Raw genomic sequence first — 23,361 nt, 5'->3', positions numbered from 1 at the left:
AAAATTATTCATAAAGACAAATGTATCTCGGAATAGAATATTGTAATAATTCATGAATACAGGTAGAATACCTTTAAAATATTTCAGTGCAGTATCATCAAATGGATTATTGTAACTTATTGAGCAAAAGAAACGATCTAGTGTGTTCAGTACCCTCACTGCCTGACCGACAAACATTGCATCCATTCAAGCAGCTCTAAGAAGGGCTTGTGATTGATTCATAGGTTGTATCAAGGTATCTAGATTACAATTTAGCAGTTATAAGAAAGGCCTGAAATTGATTCATAGGTTATATCAAGTTACCTGGAATACATTCTAACTGTTATAAAAAGGGCCTGGAATTGATTTAAAGGTTGTATCAAGGTACCTAGTAGAATACATTTTAACAGTTACAAGAAGGCTTGGAATTAATTCATACGTTGTATCAAATAATTCAAATTCAAATTCAAATTTTATTTATTCAAACTCACAATACTCACATTCAGAATCAATAAGAAAAACAAAACACTCAGCTCAGTAAGATAAGAAATAATTAATGGAAGATTAATCAAATAAATACTGGTATGTTTTATTAGAAATACGGTAAATTTGTGAATTGGAATAAAAAATACTACCTGCTGGAAGTATACAATACTCTACGTTTGCAAGCAGGAATGAATATCACTTCAACTAATTTTAAATGCATGAATAAAAGGAGAAGAAAAAGAAAAGAGAAAGAAAAGACTAGCAACCATTCACTCTCACATTCACTCACCTTGCACACTTTCCAATAACAGCTCATCTTACTAATGCTTAATGCCAGACACCAAAATTACATTTAAACTAAGGAATAACATTAAATAAGGATTCTAAATGGTCAGGCATAAGACCTCTGAGCAATCTAAGAATTTTTTTTTGAAAACAAGTTGATTTTGAACCCTCTTGATTTCAATTGGGATGTTATTAGAAAACTTGGGGCCAAGAAATACAAACGATTTCTGGAAACAAGTGGTATACGATTTGGGAAGTCTCGGTAAATCAGCTGTCACTCTCCTAGTTTGATAGCTGGGAACATCCCTGAGCAACGTATGACCACCGTTTCCAGACATTACAAAGAACATATACAGGACTTTAAACACATACATATATCTAAGAGGCAAACATCCAAGGCACTGAAATAGAGGAAAAGAATGTTCATATCTACCCTTTCTATTTATAACACGGACTATCGATTTCTGCACCGTTATCAATGGCTTCAAGTGGCAAATATAGGTGGAGCTCCAACAATTAATACCATAACTTATTTTTGGATCAACAAATGCAAAATATAACTGCCTAAGAACATTTAAAGGGAGAAATTTATTCAAGAAATAGAATTTTCGCAGGACGAGTAACAGATAGTTTTTTATGATAGATATATGCTGAGACCAGTTAAGCTTTCCATCAACAATCACACCTAAATATTTAATGGCATTGGTCTGTCCAACGACCTCACAGTCACAGTCATTCCGATCATAGGCACCATGAAACTTCAGTGCAGAAGGCAGTGTCCATGGAGTTGTTGATGTGAACAATATATATTTTGTTTTTGTAAGATTGAGCTGTATTCTATTGTGCCTGAACCAAAGCAATGGCTTATCCAAATCATCCTGCATCATTCTCTCTAAGTTGGGGCCATCCAGTCCACAATATGCCAAGGCAGTGTCATCTGCAAAGGACACAGACATACCATTGAACTCACACGAATAGAGATCATTTATAAAGATGAGAAACAAGATTGGTCCAAGGACGGAACCCTGTGGTACATCACAGTCCACTCCCTGAACCTCACTCTTCACTCTCCAATAGCTACCTATTGCTGCCTGTCCTTCAAATATGAAGAGAACCAATCCAGAACCATGCCCCTGATACCAGCCTTAGATAACTAATTCAACAAGATTGAATGGTTAACAGTGTCAAATGCCTTTCTGATGTCCAAAAACAGTCCTGCAACACAGCGCGCTGGCCTGAAGTTGAAGCCACAAAAAACAATCGACATGAATCTTTCAAGAGCCATTTCAGTATTCATGCGTTCACGAAAGCCAAACTGTTTATTATAGAAAAAGTTATATGAGTTGAGGAAATTGAGAAGTCTTCTTTTCACTATCTTTTCCAATATCTTTGAGAAGACAGACAGCAGAGATATAGGTCTATAATTGTTCAACTTAAATCTAGAACCGGATTTGTAGATTGGCACCACTCTTGCTAGCTTCATCCCAATAGGAAATATTCCTGTAGATAGACTGCAATTGGAAATATCAACTAGAATGGGAACAATGGTCAGAGCAACTTCCTTCAAAATTCTAGAAGATATAAGATCATCTCCAGAAGAAGTACCATTTTTTAATTGTTTTATGTAAATTAACAGTTCATCATAGGTGACAGCTTCAAAAAACATAGACGCTTGATGGTTTCTTTCCTTGAAGGTGTTATGATAGTCATTTTCATTATCAGCTGCACCATAAGAAGTAGCTAAAACGTCTATGCCAATGTTAACAAAAAAAATTATTCAATAGATTTGCTATTGTTTTTGGATCCGTTACAATTTCATTCCTGTGTTCTATTTCAATTCATCATGAGATCTAGTTTTTCTCGGATTTCCACACAGTTTATTTGGCCATTTTTTCCGAGGGGGCATTTGATACCTAGGATACATTATAGCAGTTATAAGAAGAGCCTGGATTGATTCATAGGTTGTATCAAGGTACCTAGAATACATTCTAGCAGTTATAAGAAGGGCCTGGAATTGATTCATAGGTTGTATCAAGGTATCTAGAATACATTCTAGCAGTTACAAGAAAGGCCTGAAATTGATTCATAGGTTATATCAAGTTACCTGGAATACATTCTAACAGGCGGGATGCACACCGGAGAAACGCATTTCGTGAAGCCCTCTTTCATGGAACTTGTTTCATGCAATCCGTTTCACTCGCGCATGCATACAAAAGAAACGATCCCTGCTTAATTTTATCAGTCGATTGCGAGCAACTTTCGTTTCACGTTTCCTGAAACTCTTTTCACGAAACGCGTTTCTGCGGTGTGCATCCCGGCTTATAAAAAGGGCCTGGAATTGATTTACAGGTTGTATCAAGGTACCTAGTAGAATACATTTCAATTCCAAGAAGGGCTTGGAATTGATTCATGCGTTGATCAAGGTACCTAGGATACATTATAGCAGTTATAAGAAGGGCCTGAATTGATTTATGGGTTGTATCAAGGTACCTAGACTATATATTTTAGCAGTTATAAGAAGGGCCTGGAATAGATTCATAGGTTGTATCATGGTACCTATAATACATCCTAGCAGTAAGTTATAAGAAGGGCCTGGAATTGATTCATAGGTTGTATCAAGGTACCTAGAATAAATTTCAGGGTTTTCTAGGTACATTGGGTTGTATGAATTATCCATCATGGTTCAAAATCAGAGAAGATCATTTCTGACTCTTCCATCATTCTCTATTATTATAGGTTCTGAACTTTCCAATCAAATAACCAATTCACATAAATTCGACTGAGCTCACATAAGGGAAGTTCATCATAGTTTGAGATATTCACATTATCTTATAGTAGTACTCAACAGCCTTGATTCCCCATAGCTCATAACTCTAGATTATGAGTTATAAAATCATAATCATAAACTAAAAGCATAACTTTTAATCGTTTCCTCAATTCTCATAAATGGAAGAAAGATATTATTGAGCAGGTGGAGCTGTCTGAATCCCATCAACCAAATTTCAATACGGTCAATAATTGAATCGAAAAATGAATCGAATAGCTCAGTTAATTGGATGTTGATGAAAAATGCAGGAATGGAAAACAGACCGGAATCGGTAATAAAGTGGAGCTAATTAAATATTCACGACTTGCACTCAGTCAACTGTCAGAGAATTCAGAGCGAGAGTTTCCAATGAAATAATCAAGTGAAGTTCACTGAAAGTAATTATTACTGCTTCGTTGAGTTCGAAATAGTGGAGATTGGAATTTTGTTTTTCTGATCTCACACTACTTCTGGATTCTGAACGAGAATAGAGGAATTGAATAATTTGTTGTTATAAATCAAGTCACAATCCACCTATGATTGATTTGAATTTGTTCGAATAGGGAATTTCAACAAATTTTATGATTAGTTTAAGATACATATTTTCTGAAAATTCAACACATTAGTTTTTGATTAGGTTGCAATACCTTTTGCAGACACTCAAAACTTTTCGTCTAGGCTACTATACTCAGTCATTAATTACATTATTTATAACACTTTATAGAATCAACTCACTCGATTTCTAGCAATATCTAGGATATCCCTTGGTCTATTGGATATTCCAGAATTACAGACAATACATTTTAATATATTCGTCTTGATTTTAGAGATATATGATGATAGTAGTTGAAAAAATAGCAGACAATATTCTCATCATTATTATACATGTAATCCATGGCTATGTACTCCAAAGTTTCATTTTGTAGAATTGAGCTCATTTATATACTTTGAAGATAATATATTGAATTCATTATGTCTTGTTAACACGTGAGTAGTCGCGCCCGCGGCAAATTGCCGCACAATTGTAACTTTTGTATGTAGCTTTGGGAATTTTTGTTTTCCAAGGTTGGCAGCTCATGTAATCCTCGCTGTGACTGTCCTCTAGACAATCTTGAACAGTTTGAGTCCTTGAACAGTTTGAGGATGACAGAATGAACGTTGACTAATTTCAGTGTATAGGTATTATGTTCCTATTTTATATTCCATCTTCTGATTTAAACTTTGATTATCTTTTTATTCTATCTAGATGTCGATAAATGAGTCAGATAAAGAAGGTATATTCATTTCATTCATGAGTAGATCATTTTATCCCATAAAAATGATGAGTTCTAACAATAAATCTGCAGTATGTATTTTTGGAATCTCCTCCATGTATTATGTTATTATGTACTATTAAATAGTATATGATTACATAAAACACGTTGAGAAAGATTTGAAATCAATAAATATTGAAAGAGCATTGTCAAAACCAACTGTTTATAGTCTAGGGAGCCATAAGGGTGTGTGAGCAAAATGCTCACGCGCGACCACTGACGTTCTGCAAGTCCATGCGACTACTCGCGTGTTGAATGAGTTGAAAATGTATGGAAGTTCATGACGATGAAAGGTCATCATTTTTTTTATAGATCTTGAAAAAATTATTTTTTTGCTACTAGTCTAGCTGAGATTTCACAAGTAAAACATTAAAGATGTTCATCAGTGCCACGGAACTTCCGCTTAAATCTATGTCAAAACTTGTGAACCATCATCTGATTTCAGCATTACCTTTAATTATATCAATCGCAAGAAAATAGTCTCATATAAATTGGAACAAATGAGTCCCACTTCATTATTTGTGATCAGCTGTGAACAACGTTGATCAACTCTTATTGGCAGCGTTGCATTCATCTGTTCCAATTTCCATCGGACTATTTTTGCGCTGTTGCCTGTAGTGTAAGATTTCACTGTAACGTGCACTATATAGGCCTACAAAAGGCACTAAGGCCACATCAATCAAGATGAACATTGAAACTATTAAATTGAGCTATTCTATTGATAGATGAATTTTATCAGTTACTCACCGAGAAAAAACATCGGTGAAATCGGTCCTAAGATGTCTCGTCCTGGTCCAGCAGTTGAAGTGTTGCTCGTTCAAAAATGGCGGCTGCATCGGCTGAGCCGCTTCACACTTTTTGTGCACCGCACGTTTCAGCGCCTCGGCGATTGTGCGCACCGCACTGCGCACAAAATGGCGGTCGACCTTGAACGGCACCGGTCGAATCGCCAGCAAACCGACCGGCAGCAGAGGAACTGCGTCATTTTGAACTTTGGCGGTAACATTTTCCCGCGCAATGGCGCCCGAATTGGCGGGAAACGTTCTGGCGGGAACTGATTTCGCGGGAATTGTCGATTTGGGCACGTTTTGACGATTGTTTTTCGCGTTACGTCTCAAGCGTCGAAGTGTTGAACTGAATGTAGACTTGGTCTGTGATGGAATAGTTCTATTCCCGAACATTTCTCCGTTTTTAGTTCGGTATTTACTCGAAACCCTATTATTATACATATGTGATTCATTAGTTTCATCACTATTTCTGAATATACTAGTCCTACTTCTATTTATATCTAAATCAACTTTGTCACTATCTCTCAAATCCTCCTGTTTAACAGACTTTTTGGACTCGTATTCTTTCCCATGCACTGTTGCCAAGCTGCTCATATCCTGCGCGTTTGCCAAGTTGTTCACATCCTGCACTGTTGCCAAGTTATTCACGTCCTTCACACCCTCCTCATCCTGAACCTCTATTGTTTTGATTAGTTGATGTTTCTTTATCCTAAATTCCCTACAAATCTCATCCTGCTTGTGTTTTTCCTCATGAACGCCAGAAGAACTACTACACAAATACTCCTTATACTCATCTACTTCACCCGATTTCTGCTTCAACTTACTAAAATACTCCACTTCTGAAGATTTTATCGATATAACATCATCGTTGTTAATCAGTTTCTCTTGATTTCTACTCTTGAAACTATTACTATCAACTTTTAAACTAGGAGATTGTTGATTACTACTGGTTTGTGCGTTCCTAACCTCTAATATCTCACTAAAACTACTATCACTATCCACTTCTTCATCATTCTCTTTCAAAATTCTCACAACACCTAAAGATACTTGATCACTCCCACTGTTCAGTGGTTTACTCTTTTCTCCCTCACGTCTACTACTTCTCCCATCTCTGTAATCAACATTTCCCTCATAATTATTTACATCTTCAACACTTAACCTATTATCACTGTCAGTTAAATTATAGCTAGGAGAATTTGGTGTTAGACTACTATTACTCGTAAGACCAATTTGTAATTGTTTCTCACTAATATTTTTTGCTCTTACTTCACCACTAGTCTCTCTCTCATCAACCTTCTTATCTTCATTACGTTGAAGTTTATCAAACCTGAGCTCTAATCTATGTACATTATTACTATTCATCTCACTATGATCACTTATTTGCTCATCAATTACTGATTTAATCATTGATTCCATTTCTAACTCTAGCTGTTCATCTGATTCCAAATGATCATTTTTTCTGTAATTCTCGTTGTTTGAATTCAATTTCCTATTCCCATCTGCTTTTGTCCCTTCGGATCTTGATTTCTCACTGATTCTATGTGATTCATCATCATGGTTACCTTTTAATCTTTCATTGTTACTTCTAATGTCACTTATTAATTGATCACCGTTAATTTTCAGCTTTTTCAAACTGTTCCTAGGTGAAATCTCATGATTATTCCTTGATTGATCATTGTATTTCCTCAACTTTCCACCAATATTCTCTAAATCAGCATCATCAACCCTCAACTTATCCCCACCATTCGAAGTGCCCTCTCTATTTCTAAATATATCACTTTGTCTATCACTATTTCTAAACTGCTTCTTGATAACTGAGTTCACAATCGATTCTAATTCTAGTTTTATGAGTGAGGCAGAGTCTTGGACAGCTTTTGAGTCCCAGTCAAGTTTTAATTTAACTGGAGACCTACGGTCAGGGTTCGATGTTTGATCAGAAGTTGACCCTCGGTTATCAACCTTGTCATAATTGGGATTTGGTATTCGATCAAAGTTTGACCCTTGGTCAGCTTTAAAGTCCAAGTCTAGACTTGACCCTTGGTTGTCGTTTGACTGGTGTCCAACTCTAGATCTTCGGTCATTGTTTGACTGGCGATCTTTTATAGACCCCAGGTCTTCGTTCAACTGTTGATCAAGGTTTGGTACATGATCATCGTCCAGTCCCCGATCAACGATTGATCCTCGGTCATCATCTGACCCCTTATCAAGGTTTGACCTTCGGTCATCGTCCAGTCCCCGATCAACGGTTGATCCTCGGTCATCGTTCAACTCCCGATCAAGGTTTGACTTTCGGTCTCCGTTTAACCCCCGATCAAAGTTTGACCCTCGGTCATCATCTAACCCCCGATCAAGGTTTGACCCTCGGTCTCCATTCAACCCCCTATCATCGTTCAATCCTCGGTCATCATCTAACTCCCGATCAAGGTTTGACCCTCGGTCACCGTACAACCTCCAATTAGACCTTGATCCCTGGTCAGCTTTTTTCGATCCCTGGTCGCCTTTTTTCGATCTCGAGTCAGCTTTCGACAAGGAATCGCGTGTTTTTCGCCGTCGTAGTGTGAAGGGCTCGGTGGCATGGTCCTGTGATGGTTCAGGTGTGGGAGGATGTTGGGACGCGTCTTGCGACGGTGCGACTTGGGCGTCGCTGTCGATCCAGATCCACACAAAGTTGCCTGCCACCATGTTTAGACGTGCGGCTTCCGTCATTATGCGCCTAGCCGTGCGGCCGTCAGATATTAGAACTACCACGCCTTTCGTTGCGCGCGAGATCTCCGAAAGTATCCTGCAACAAAAAATACAAAGCATTTTATACTGATTTATTTTTTCCATTCGATGAAAAACATCACAATATTGCGAAAAAACAGGTCATAGCCAAAACCTCTCCCTTTAATTTAGAGCCTGAAAATTTTTCCAAGTATGTAATTGGTTATTTATCAATTACATCCATTAAACGATCAAATTATGCACAATCATTGAGATGATTGATCTATCAAGTATTAACTCCTTATTCTAATTTATTCATTTGTCATGAAATTAGATGATTGAGAGTCGATGATCGATCTATAAAGTATTAAATGAAAAGACTAAGAAATTGTCAAAGACCACAGATTTTATTGATAGTTAGAAATACCGGTTTCGGTTGTTACACCATTGTCAATCTCTGATAAACTGAAACTCAGTTTCACCGCTCAGTTAGAAACCGGTCTTTCTAACTATCAATAAAATCTATGGCTTTTGAAAATTTCTTAGTCTTTTTATCCAATGTGGATAATTACCACAATATCAACTTCTCAAGAACTGAAAATTTATAAAGTATTCAATCAAAATTCTAATTCAATTATTTGTCAAAATTGATAAAGTGGATTACAATATGCCACTACCGGCAAATAACAACTTGTTCGCCAAAACATGAGTTTAAACAGCCAGATACCGTATGAAAAACATGTCAATAATTTCTAAATTATTTGTGTAAAAAAGTTGAGACTTGGCCCTCCATCCGAAGAAATTACATGGTTGCCAATTCGTGTAGAATTGCAACTTTATGTTTTTTCGGAATTGGATGTAGAATATCATCCCTGATATCCTAGTAGTGCTAGAAAAGATCCAGGTTTGAAGGATTAAAAGGAAATTTAACTTTTATGATAAAATTGAAAACATTGCGAGAATTTGTTTTTCTTTTGAAGAATGCCCACAGCTGTCATTGTTTACAAGCCAGAAGGGAGAAGTATTGGCAGACCAAGGAAAATGCAGGAGAATGTTTGAAGGAGGAACAGGATTAATGCCTACCCATGTAAAAAGACGACGACAAGGAATATTATAAGAGTTATGTTATTAGTAAGAGTCTCACTGTATATTATATTTTTTAGTGAGTTTGGTTAGATGAAATTCGATCATAAATCTGAAAATAGAATATTGTCATAGTGTTATCCATTCATTTGTGGATACAATTAGAAATCATATAAATATGAATGAGAAAGAATAGGTGTAATCAGTCTATTCACAATGTTGGAGTTAGCTGGCTAAGTCGATCTATTCGCTATCTCCAGCTATTCGCTAAGTCTGTGTTAACTCAATGCTATAGTGGTACGTTAGAAAAAAAATAACAGACGAGATGGCAGATAGCGCAGGTTTGAGTCCGCTAACTCTAGCTATCTCTGTTTAAGCGGCAGCCATATGTTTATAATCTTACCTTTTCAAACTAACTTAGAGTTACACAAATTATCTGCTTGGATCGCTACTGCAGTTGGCTAATAGCAGATGTTATTTTAGATGGGGCATTCACAATCCAGAGCTATCAAATAGCACTTTAGCTGGCTAAAACAACATTGTGAATACCCCTTATAGCATGCATCGCCCAGAATTATTCTATTCCCAAATTTTGGTACTGAATAGCATGTCTAAAAAGTAGGTTATGTTCTTACTGCTGAAAGCCTAAGTCCAATTTTTGTCCAAAAATATGAATGAACAGAATATATAAAAATATATATTATTACTGAATAAACAGAAGGCTCGAACCTAGCCATCTCAATCCAGTATGTAGACACAATCCTTCCACTATTTATCATCACAACACCATGAGAAAGAAAGGAAGAGATAGAATGAGAGAAAAACGAAGATTAAATTCACCATCAGACTGTTATTTAAAACTGAATGGGATGCCCGGAGGCTCAAAACCATAATAATATTGAGCCCGATATCAACTCTCCAAGGAAATTTCTCAAGTTTGGCGTATGATGGAGCGGTCGGGAATTTCCATAGCTATGCTAATTCAGCTTCAAGATTCATGGAATAATAATAATAATATGGATGCAATGCTCTTCCATAGATTCACTACAAACTGACAGCATTCCTTATAAATAGAATGAAGGCTTCCCATTCAACCTATGCCGTCAGTTTGGAGTGAATCTTCACTATACTATGGATGCAATGTGGCTTCTATATCGTGAGATTCAGTTTGAACAGTCAGCATTAATGTTATTTACATGGAATTCATCATCATCATTAGGAATTCATACATTTATCCGTTTTCTATTACTGTATTACAATTTTGGCTAATTATTCATTCAAATTTATTGACCGAGCGAAGTGAGGTCTAAGATTCAAGTCGGTTTTGCATTTCTCTTTATGTTTATATTTTTGTTTATATTCAAGTTTATATTTATGCTCCGCATTTACAGCGAAACGCAGCAATAGATTTTCATGGAATTTGACATGTCGACGAAATTTCGCGTCGACGTATATTTTGAAATTTTGCATGTTAAGGATAATACAAAAGGAAAAGGAGTCTCCTTTGAATACCAATATTACCGTAAAAATCAGACTTTAGAATTATTATTCATCATAAATCAGCTGTCGAGTGGATTATAAATTGCATGCAATTCAATATCTCAATGTAACATACTGGAAAAACAGCTGTTGTGTGGACTATTAATTGCATGCAGTGAGGCATGCAATTGATAACTTGAAGTACCATAGTATTTTTCTCCCGAATTTTCTCTGCTTTCAACTCGGTAAGCTTTTGATGATAGTAGCATAGCTGTTTACATCATATTATTAGCATTGTCGATACAACAACCCAAACAGCCGTTAGTCGTTTATACACCAATATCTCGCCGACACGACACGACAGGTCTCTGATGGACAGTGTATTAGTCCAGTGTATATATAACTGTGATTTATAACTGCGCGAAGTCTACTGTTCAGTGTTCACAGAACTACTAATTTAAAAGGGTACTGAGATTTATGTTTTATTCATATTGAAAGTAGTCCTAAAGAAAAAATATAATATAACTCTCAATATAGGTTTGTAGGCATTCAGATGTTGAAGTATTTTTATTTACACACTTTTTTCTATGTATTTTAACACGACATGCAGTCAAATTATTGAGTAAATATTAAAAACTTTTACTTACTGACTGGAGTACTTTCAATTGCTTGGCAATCATTTTCAACAGTGTAGACCGGAAATGTTTTGATGGTTAGGAAGATTTGTGGTGTTTATTATGTGATCAAAAAGTTTGTTGGATTTGAAATTCAGCTGTTCATTTAGTATGTTGTTATTGTCTAGGATGGTGGCTTTATAAATTTCAAACTGTTCTGTTGTATTTAATTCATGTCCATTTCTTTTTACTTTCAATATTGTAAGGTTGGTATCTATGTTTGTGTAGGTGTGCCCGGTTTCATTTAAATGTGTTGCAAAAGCTGATTCTGTTTTGGTTTTAAGTGCGTTGATGTGTTCTTTAAATCTAAGTTTGAATGATCGTCCACTTCTGCCAATGTAGAATTTTTCACAATCATTACATTTTAACTTATATACCCCAGGGAGGTTGTGTTTGTCGGTGTTGTCGGTGGTTTTGGGGGTGAGGGTGGCCATCAGCTTATTTTTGGTTTTGAAAGCCACTTTGTAGCCTGCTTTTTTAAAAATTCTGGCAATTTTATTAGATTGACTATTGATATATGTTAGTGCTATGAAGTGTTTTCTCTCATTTGTTGGATTGGTTTCTTGCTTATATGATTTTGCTTTTGTTTTTTTGTTTAGTTTATCTATTATGTTTGGGTCATATCCATTACTCTGTGCTAGGTATTTTATTGTGTTGAGCTCATTTTTGTAGTTTTCTGGTGATAAGGGTATTTTGTTGAGTCTATAGAGCATGGATCTGAATGCTGCATGTTTGTGCTGTGTTGGGTGGTTGGAGGAGTTGTGGATTAGTGTGTCTGTTGTGGTTGGTTTCCTGTAATGTTAAAGCTGAGTTTTGGTCAGGATTTTTTGTGATTGATAGGTCGAGGAAGTTTATAGAGTTGTTTTGTTCATATTCAGAGTGAATTGTATTTTGTTGTTGAACTTGTTGATGTGTTTACGGAGAACTTCACATTGTCTCTGGTTTCCCTTAAAGAGAATTAAGACATCATCTACGTATCTATACCAGAAAACTATCTTCTTTGATATTTCACTATTGAGGATGTGTTTGTTTTCAAAGTTTTGAATGTATATTTCTGCAAGTAAGCTACTAATTGGTGACCCCATGGGTAAACCTTCATCTTGTAGATAGAACTTATTGTCATAAGTGAAATAGTTTTGTTTGGTTATTGTCTGTAGGATTTCAATAATTTCATCAGTTTTTTCTACTGGTAAGTTACTTTTTGTAAGGAGGTCTGATTATGGATATAGTTTCATCGATTGGAATGTTGGTGTACATGTTTGTTATATCAAAGGATGCTAGGGTTGAGTTGAACGGAATGTGAGTGTCTTTCAGTTTTGAGATAAGCTCATCACTGTTTTTGAGGTGTGTATTGTTGTTTAGATCAATTACTTTTCTAAGTGTATGGTCTAGGTGTTTTGCAAGTTTGTAGGCTGGTGCTTCGCGGTAGTTTACTATGGGTCGGATGGGAATGTTGGGTTTGTGTAATTTTGGGAGTGTTTGTAGGGTCGGTGCTGATGGGTGGATTTGTTTGAGTGTCCTTTTTTCTGTTGCTGATATTATATGTTTTGCATTGTTGATTGTTTTCTTTATGGTTATGTGGTATTCGTTTGTTGGGTCTGATTTGAGTTGTTTTATGTTGTTTTTAGTAATGAAATCCATGGTTTTTTGGTCAAGGTCTTTTTGTTTATGATTACGGTGGTGTTCCCCTTATCTGCTTTGACAAATTTCAAGTTGTTATCATTTGCTTTATTCTGTAAATCTCTATGTTTGGGCTTCATTGCTGAGGGAGTTTTTGGTTTGTGTTTTGTTGCTTTTGATTACTTTTAATGTTTCATGTCTTAGTTCATCTTGAATATGTGATTCAGTATGATGTATGGATGTCTCTGTTTCAATAACTATCTGTTTCAATGTGCCATTATTGCATTTGTAGGATAGGTTGTGTTTGAGGCCTTTGTCAAGAATATCAAGTTCTTTCTTTGTGAATTCTGTATTTGTTAGGTTTACAGTTCTTTTGTAGAATTCATGGTTGGATTCAATGGCTGTGTGTGGAGGGGTTAGGTTAGCAATTTTCTTATTGTGTGTCTCTTCTATTTTTTTGGTTTTTTGTTTAATCCAGTGATGGGTTGTGATGGCTAATTCTTGAAAGAAGTCGTGTCCATAAGTGTAAGAGATTTCTAGGTGTAGTTTCAAAAGTTTGGAGTTGAGCAGTTCTTTTTGTTTGTATAGGTCTTTGATGTTTTCTTTGATCATTATCTTTTCAGCTTTGGTTTTGGCAATTTTAGCAGGTCTGGAATCATTTTTAATTTTGATTGGCATACTTTGGAGTGAGATTTGAGTTTAGACATGTTTTGTTAAATTTAATGTGGAGTTGTTTCTTCCTAACCTTAAACATTGTTAATATTTACTCAATAATTTGACTGCATGTCGTGTTAAAATACATAGAAAAAGTGTGTTTATACAAAGCAGCTCGGAATGGATCAAGAAATCATCACCTTTATTTTTATTTATCTATTTCTCCGAATTCATAACTTCACAAGTATGGAACTCTCTAAAGTGAGACTCACTTCATTCTGTCAGCATTTGTTGAATGAATATCATTGGTGCTATTTGGAAGAGATGTGCTGACAGATGAAAATGAATAATTGTACTGTATAAATTATTGGACGTATTCTGGAGTTTGAATCAACGATGTTTGCTCAAGTCCACTGGTTCTATATTCAAATGAATTCATCTCTCAACTCTGTCCCTTGCCTATTTGCTTGTTGGAATAACAACCGTGTCCACTTGGGACTCTACCTGTGTAGTACACTGGAATGGATATTAACTTACTAGATTGTTTCAGGTGTAATCCGAACTGTATCTTGAAAATCCAATGAAATTCAGTAATTGTACCCGGCTCTATCTGATCTTAGGCGTATTGTTATGAGAGAAATGAAGGAAAATTTATAAAATATGTCCAGCATAAAGCCCGGTCCAGACGCTAGCTTCTTCAGTCTTTTGCTCAAGCAAAAGTCGGAGCATGTAAGTCGTTGCGTCTGGACGGTAAAACGGATCGGACGGTCTTCAAGCTTAAGTCGTCAAACTTGAAATGTATCGGCCTGGAATCTTTTTCTATCAAACCATCCGCCTTTTGCCTATCCACCAAAACCTAAATTGCTTAAAAATGGAGATAGAGAAATTGTAATTTCAGATTGGGATTCAGCGCCCTCAAATTAATAAAATTCCTCGCGAGTAATTGAAAATAGGCAAGTTTTTTTATCGATTGTATATAACGCCATTTAACCCTTTTTTCTTTCTTGATTCTCATGATACTCTCAGAATTTGATGTTGATATTATGATTTACTATCATGATATTTTAATATGTACTATATTGTTGATAGGAATACTATCTACGAAATTTCAATCCATTTACAATCACTGTGTCTCGAGATATGACATGTAAACTAAGCCATTCAGCGATTAACAGTAATATTTCGAGTCTACGCACAGGCCACAGTGCCCATGTAGGCTCATTCCATAATGTATAATATGAAACCCTAATCTAAGTACTTAATATTTTGTATTTTATATTTCATATTATCTATCATTTTTGTACTTGCTGTATTGTGGAATAAAGAAGATTCTTGATTGATTGATTGATTGATTTGATTTTTGTCATTATGTATAATAATTATTACTCATCTACCGGATATATGTCAACCGTATACAATTCAGACTCAATGAACCATATCAAAAATAGGAAAACGGACGACATAAGACGGATGCTTGTGGACGCAATTTTACATCCGTCTTTTACTTGAACCAAACGATCCGTCTTTTGTTTGAGCAAAAGACTGATGGTCAACTTGAGCGTCTGGACCGGGCTTAAGTCATATGTGCAGAGAAACTCAGTAACCGAGTAATGCTGAGAAAAAGATACTGACCTGAGTTTAGTACCATTAATTGAATGTAGGCTTTCTGGAGGCCTGGAAAGGCGAATCTAGAGTCTAATTCGGTTAACTCTGATGAGTTTTGTCCATTGGAATGGAATGAATTTATGTATTTTACAGGACTAAATTTATCTCAGGTTTCGTGATTATTCACTCAAAACACGAAACCAAAGAGAAAAGAAGTATTATTATTTGAAGAGAATATTATTATTCTGTGAAGTTCTATTCTCTGAGAAAAGAGGTAATATTTGTACTCGTTTGGATATTCGTTTGTCTCTGATGATACATAGGTGACGACTAATTTCTTTTCAAGTTAAATGTGAGATAGCTTTATTGAATGGAAAATAACAAAAAACTGCCCACTGTATTCAACTCCTCAGCTTTGAAACAATAAGAAACAACAGCATAAATACCTTCATTCAACCACCTAGATCTCCAATGATTTTCAATTCTACTCAGGGTAATATATATATTTATTGAATTCTACGTTGGCAAAAAATTGATCAGACCAATGTCCATGCTTGTTTTCCACAGAATAAGAAAATCTTATGCCCAATTATAGAAAATCATTATAGTGAGGTCTACATTTGAAGAGAATGAAGAGAAACAGGAGAACAATGTTGGTGATTCTCTGCCTTGTCACTCCCTTCCAAAAATGATAGCTGATATTGATTTATCTGATATGTAATATTTGATGTTCATTTTTGTTTAAAATGATAAATGAATTTTTCAATGATTCAATAATACATTTTCAGCAATGGGATTGAAAATTTTTCGTAATCAATTATATTTCTAAATAGATGAAGAATGATCTGGGAACGTTGTGAAACTAAAAAAAAATAGCATTACTTGCTTTTTCGAATGTTAGACAACCATATTAATACCAATGTTAATCAAATACTGCCATTACAACGTGGACCTCACCATAGTTCTCTTTATGCCTTTTATTGGGTACTAGCATAGAGAAACAATAGCGTAAGTAGATATTCCATGGTATAGGACGTTTATGTCGCAACTTTTACTGTTATCTCAAGCTGATAGTCCACGTATTTCTTTCCCAAAAAGGTGTGTGACGCTGGTAGTCTCTCATATTGTGCCGTTCATACACTCTTACCCAGTCAAAACAGTAAAAATAGACAATAATCGACAGTAATCGGTTTGAGATAACAGTAAAAGTTGTGACATAAACGCCCTAGACCATGGGATATCTACTTACGCTATTGCTATTGTTTCTCTATGGTACTAGTAAGTTTCTATAATCAAACATTCAAGTTGCCCTATCAAGAAAAATGAAGTAAATTTGTATGGCTTCTTATTTGTTGGTGGAGAGACCTTCACGGGAAGGTACTTCAGCCGGGACCGACAGTTCAACGTGCCCATTCGTCAACACGCGATTTGCTTTTACAAAAATACTCAATTAGAAAATCCCTTGCCAGTGTTTTCTTCATTACTATTTCATTTTGTAAAGAATTGTGATAAATTATTGGATGTTGTGTTTGTGGAATTGATTTTAATTTGAATATATCTTTATCGAATTCTGTTTCACTCACCTGAATATGACAGTGGACGAAGCGTCGGGACGTAGGGTGCGGAAAAGTGGCTGGAGTGGGGGCGAGCGAAGCGCTTGAAGCGCGGCTGAGGGTAGGGGGTGAGCGACAGCGCTTACTAGCGAGAATGTGTGCCAATGCGCTTGAAGCAGGAGCGAGCGAAGCGCACGCAACATTTCGCGAGCGCTCACCTCCATGCGAAGCTCGAGGGTGCTCATTGATACCTGCAAACATACAGAGACAGAAGATAAGCTATCATGTTTATTTCTTTCTTCTCTTGATCGTCATACGATAAGAGCAACAAGAAAGCAGCGATTCTGCAGTATATGTCACATTAAAGTTTTGTAATCTAGTATTACTAATATCCTCCATTGGTATACATAAACATAAAGACAAGATAACGCAACAAATGTCACACAACAGAAATCATCACTCAAGGAAGTCCGCTAATTTGTATGAACATGAATCAATAGAAATTCTCTTAGTAATCGTCAGCAATGAACTCCTTCAAGCCCTCAATTTCTCTAAAGTGACTTTTGAGAGTGCATAGCACATTTTCATTCCCATATAAAACGAGCCACTCTCCAGCAGACAAAGTTCATGAGGAAAGTATATACAAAACCTCTAAATCTTGTATTGTGTGGATGGTTTACCTGATTCACTATACCTGAAAATGAAACTGGCTACATCTTAATGTTTAAGTAGCTGGAGCCGTCTGCATCTACCTCTCTTTGAAATAAGGCCTTAAATATATTTCTTTTAATATCATAATTTCCTTGTAATGATTGAAGATTCCTAAGCATAAGAGTGATATCTAGTAACAAATAGAAATAGAGTATCAGTTCAAATTAATCATCAATTTTGAATTCTCGTTAAGGATTGTTAATGTTTTGCAATGGAAAATAGACTGGAAGACTATATTTTTGTTTTTATTTTTCCAAGGTAGAACAAAGCACATTTAGATTTTAATTTTCTCTGCAATACGAAAGTCAGAAAGTGATAATACACGAAAATGTGTGGAAAGGAATTTGGAAGTAGAATGAGAATGAAATGAGCTCTCATTCAGCATTAGAACGTAAATACAAAAATATTATATACTGCCTTCTAGTCTTCCAATTATTATACAAGTAGTTTTTTCATAGATGCCTTCAGTTAGAGATATTCTATGAATAGGCTATACATATGATTAGGCTATACATGGAGAAACAATAGCATAAGTTTTGTTTCTACGCTATTTTCTAGTTTCTACGAACATTTCTTACGCTATTGTTTCTCTATGATATTACTGAATGGCTCAACTTCCCATTTGTTACAGTATCTCAGGAAATTATGTAAATAGATATTAGATGAACTAATGTGCTGAGAGCCCCCCTTATCGCTCTACGACTGCATCCTTCTTTGAGGCTTTCCCAACATCAGCTGGAACATTTCGTTAGTTGAGCGAACAATTTGAGGTATGCAAAACAGAGAGTGCAAGTGCGCTGATTCGGGATTCTGTGGGGGGCGGCCTAGGGCTTCAGGGGATTTCAGGGGCACTATGGGGTGAGTTCAGGGTGGGGGAAGCCACCACACGAGCCGCTATTTGAGTAATTTGAAACATTCGAATGCCATTGAAACAGCTCTGCCATGATCACCGATTGTCTGTTCTGTGTTTAACGAGTACCAAGAAACGTCTCTTGAATAATTACTGCGTTGGACTTCTATCACGAGTTGCATCTGTTCAAATCCATTCATTGGCAGAATATCTTGTAATAGAGCGATCACTTTATTCCAAGATAATACTTTCTGAAAAATAATAAAAAATGTCATTTCTGGGAATATGTTGAAGGCTCTGACAAGCTTGATTGGGATATAATTCATAAGATAATTTCATATTCCCTCTTTTGACTCTTAATTCTCAACTCTCAACTCTAAACTCTCCACTCTCAACTATCAACTATCAACTATCAACTATCAACTATCAACTATCAACTCTCAACTATCAACTATCAACTATCAACTCTCAACTCTCAACTTTCAACTCTCAACTCTCAACTCTCAACTCTCAACTCTCAACTCTCAACTCTCAACTCTCAACTTTCAACTCTCAACTCTCAACTCTCAACTTTCACCTCTCAACTCTCAACTCTCAACTCTTAACTCTCAACTCTCAACTCTCACCTCTTGACTTTCAACTCTCAACTCTTAACTCTCAACTCTCAACTCTCAACTTTCAACTCTCAACTCTCAACTCTCAACTCTCAACTCTCAACTCTCAACTCTCAACTCTCAACTCTCGACTCTCAACTATCCACTATCAACTCTCGACTCTCAACTATCCACTATCAACTATGACTCAACTATCAACTATCAACTCTCGACTCTCAACTATCCACTATCAACTCTCAACTCTCAACTCTCAACTGTCAACTCTCAACTCTCAACTCTCAACTCTCAACTCTTAACTCTCAACTCTCAACTCTCAACTCTTGACTTTCAACTCTCAACTCTTAACTCTCAACTCTCAACTCTCAACTCTCAACTCTCAACTCTCAACTCTCAACTCCCAACTCTCAACTCTCAACTCTCAACTCTCAACTCTCAACTCTCGACTCTCAACTATCCACTATCAACTCTCAACTCTCAACTCTCAACTCTCAACTCTCAACTCTCAACTCTCAACTCTTAACTCTTAACTCTATTGTAATCTGCATAAATAAAGCACTCAATGAATCAAACTCTCAGTCGTTAGGTCATGTTTCAGAGGTCTTGATATTGATCCGGTGTGACTTGGAAACTCTGGCACCATAGTCCGTTCATCGAAAGGAGAGACAAAACTCTAAGTTTGCACTTGATCAAGTGTAAAAGTAATGACTCATGTCATCTTTAATAGCTGTAATAAGTTTATTGTTCAAAAGTTTAAGTATAAAATGAGCATGAGAGAAGCTGATATGGGTCATTACTTTCATACTTGCACAATATTGCAAACTTCATGCTTCGTCTCTCCTTTCGATGAACGGACAATAGACATGAGCCGACCAAGTCGAACGATATTATATTGTAATCTTATACAAGTATTTTTCCTCTAAATAATGAATCAATATACTATCAATGTCAGTAAAAATCATGTCTCATGCCCAAAGTATTTCATAAGCAGCTCAAGCTAATTTGTTTAACTGAGCATCCATTTCGAATACATGAATGAATTGGTTGTTTGATTAATATTGAAGATCATTTTGATTTGTTGAAATATCTTCTTTCCTTCTTATAATTATCATCAATCGAAAATCCAAATTAGATGCTGTGAATCATCCTGAAGACTTTTTGCTACTGCAAATATTGATAACAGAGTAAGCAGCTCGATGAGTGCTACTATTCAAAAATTATATGTCAGCCCGGTCTAGCTGCTTACCCTGTTGTAAATATTTGCAGTAGTATCCGGGGTGATTTACAGCATTTAATTTGGATTTTCATTTATTAATAATTATTAATTAAGTAGCAGTTGCAGTATTCCAGTAACTTTCATTCTTTCCTTTTGATTTTTCGATGGCCCCACTCATTAATTGTTATTGTAGAAAATCAAATCACGATAACTTCACAATTCCTTACTTTCACTTCCTTCCTATCTTTCTCGCTCTTGTTCCTCTCACTTTATCTCCTACCTTCCAAGTCCCTTCTATTCCTACCTTTCTCTATCCTCCCCTATTAACTACCATCTCAACTTATTTTTGTTCTCTTTCTCGATTATCTGCATCCCCCTCCTTTCTAATATTATCCTGCTATTTTCCGCGGTAATATAAATTCATGAAATACCTATTATCTTTGCTTCCATTTCTACTCTCCAACTATTCTCTTTCCCACACCTCTCACGTTCCTATTTTCTTTGCTTCCATTTCTACTGTTCCACTATTCTCTTCCTTCCACCTCCCATGTTCCGATTCCCACTTTCCTCCTTTTACAAACAACATCTTCCTCCTCTCTTTCACACCTATCTCTTCCTATATTCCATTCTCTCTATTCTGTATTAGTATTCAATGTAGCATTCATTTGAAACAGGCTAGTCTTCATTATTGTCATCGACTCATATTTGTTCAACAATTCATATAAACTACAATAAACTTGTCTGATGCTTTATATCAACCTCCTCATATTGGACACCGCATATATTGGACACATCCTCTACTCATATCATAGAAAAGAATTATATATTATATAGGCTATTCTGTATATACTACTAAATGGAATATATATATATATATAATATATATATATATATATTATATATATATATATACTACTTTACTACACATGTCTGAGTTGATATCAACAGCGGTTATTGAATATTGAAATACCAGTGGGAGCATCCTTTTTGTTAGTGTGAACTTACTGTGAATGCAGCTGTCTGTCATACTCTTCATATTCCAGACAGAGCTGCTCCAATTCCGTTCCAGTTTTGAATAAATTTGCGATACTTTCCCAACTCTTGAGGGGCAGACTTTGTTTGATGAATTCCTGCGACTCAAGATTTCCGGTTTCCCGTCACGAACGACAAGTATTTTCCATATAATACAGAGTGATTTGGAAAAGTTTCTACACACCACTTGAGTTTCCAAATAGAATACATATATTCCGTTTCAAAAGTTGAATTATATTGAGGAAGGAGTTTCCAGTCACAATGTAGGGTCACAATTAAAGTGTAATTTTGGCTAGATAAATTAATTTTCGAATTGGAAAAAAATTAGAAAATAATGATGAACTTGATGTAGGTATTTGTGAACTTGAATAAGGAAGACTGTGAAAATGATTAACATATCTCAAAATTTTCGCATATTCAAAGTTGCGTATCTTGTGAAACACTTCAGATAAAAATCCAAAAACTAGTCAAGTTTGTAGAGAATTTTCTTCTCTTTCCGCTCCCATGAATCGTTTTTCTGATTTCAATACCGTTCAAAAGTTACAGCCAATTGAAAAACTTATTATTTCCATTTTCTCATTTTTTTGCGATTTGACTGTTATTCAAGAGTCTCTAAAACGAGTAAGATACATGATAGAAAACTTGCGATTGGTCTCAAATGAAAGATGATTACATGCTCTATAATCTATGCTACCTTGAATCCATCTTGCATGACTGTTTATTACCGAAAAACTGTCGAGAAAAAAAATAAAAATTCTGAATTCACTGAGTATAGTTATAAATATGTACATTTTGAATTCTCCAAAATTTCATTACGTCAAGTTTCCAGTTTGTCAAGCTTTAAAATGAACCCTTGCAGAGCACGGGTACTTGCTAGTCTAAAATATAATAAAGGATATTGACCAAGCTTATACACGTAAGGGATAGGAAATTCACGAATGAGCATCATCACGTCTGAACTACTAAACTGATTAACTTGAAATTATGCATATTGATCCTTAATTCATCGAGGATGGTTAAAGGCCTATTTTTATATTCATCTTCTGGACTGATTAACTTGAAAATCCGCATATTGATTCCAAACCTACCGTGGATGGTTGAAGACCTATTTTAAATTCTCAAAGATTCCAAATCAAATCAAAATTTTATTCACAATTCAAACAGTTGAGGGTCCTGCCAAACCCAAAGGTTTTTCGGCGGGTGCCCAGTTACAGGAAAAAAATGAGTTACAAAAGATAAATAAACTTAGACAAAATAAATATTACACTTCAAAGATTTTAAGTAAAAAATGAAAGAAAACTGATACAAAATGCAAAAATAAAATAAGAAATATACATCAGATTTTGAAACAGAATTACAGTAATGAAAAAAGGGAAAAATGAAAATTAATTAGAAAGGAATAAAATAATAAGGGAAAAATTGTTTTACACAAGTAATAGTACATTTTTATCGTTGAGGCAGGCGGCAGTGACAATAAAAGGAAAATTTCAAAACTTCAGCCAGCAAAAATTGAAAAATACTAATAATGTAAGCATATGCTTTCGTTTTTTTAATTTGATGTTTCTTAAATTATGAGTACGTTTGTAATATTATTAATTTTATAAATTGATTGTGCTGTTATTATTGAGATACAACATTACATCCTTCTTAGAGTAATCACGAATATTTGGAGGTAGTCTGTTTTTCATTACTTTTCATTACGCCAAGTTTTCAGTTTGTGAAGTTTTTTTATTAGACCCTTGCAGAGCACGGGCTACCCGTTAGTTCATAATTGACCGAGCGAAGTGAGGTCTAAGATTCAAGTAGACGGTTTGGCATTTCTCCTAATGTTCAATGTTTAAATGTTTATAATATGTTTTTATGTTGCGCATTTACGGCGAAACGCGGTAATAGATTCGCATGAAATTTGACAG

At 35.5% G+C, this 23,361-nt stretch overlaps 1 protein-coding gene across 1 annotated transcript in view; it reads right to left on the bottom strand.

Annotated features, from left to right (window-relative positions):
* Positions 1-23,361, bottom strand: part of LOC111056085 — a 203,689-nt gene that overhangs the window by 151,080 nt on the left and 29,248 nt on the right. Inside the window, exons 2-3 of the mRNA XM_039440417.1 lie at positions 17,059-17,279; positions 5,617-8,439 (exon numbers count right to left, since the gene is read on the bottom strand). Coding sequence (XP_039296351.1) covers positions 5,617-8,439; positions 17,059-17,273 — 3,038 coding nt within the window. The 5' untranslated portion in view covers positions 17,274-17,279. The remainder of the gene's footprint in view (positions 1-5,616; positions 8,440-17,058; positions 17,280-23,361) is intronic.

The sequence above is a fragment of the Nilaparvata lugens genome, chromosome 13, assembly GCF_014356525.2.
Source record: "Nilaparvata lugens isolate BPH chromosome 13, ASM1435652v1, whole genome shotgun sequence".
Taxonomy (NCBI): domain Eukaryota; kingdom Metazoa; phylum Arthropoda; class Insecta; order Hemiptera; family Delphacidae; genus Nilaparvata; species Nilaparvata lugens.
This window is presented reverse-complemented; position numbering and strand designations above follow the sequence as displayed.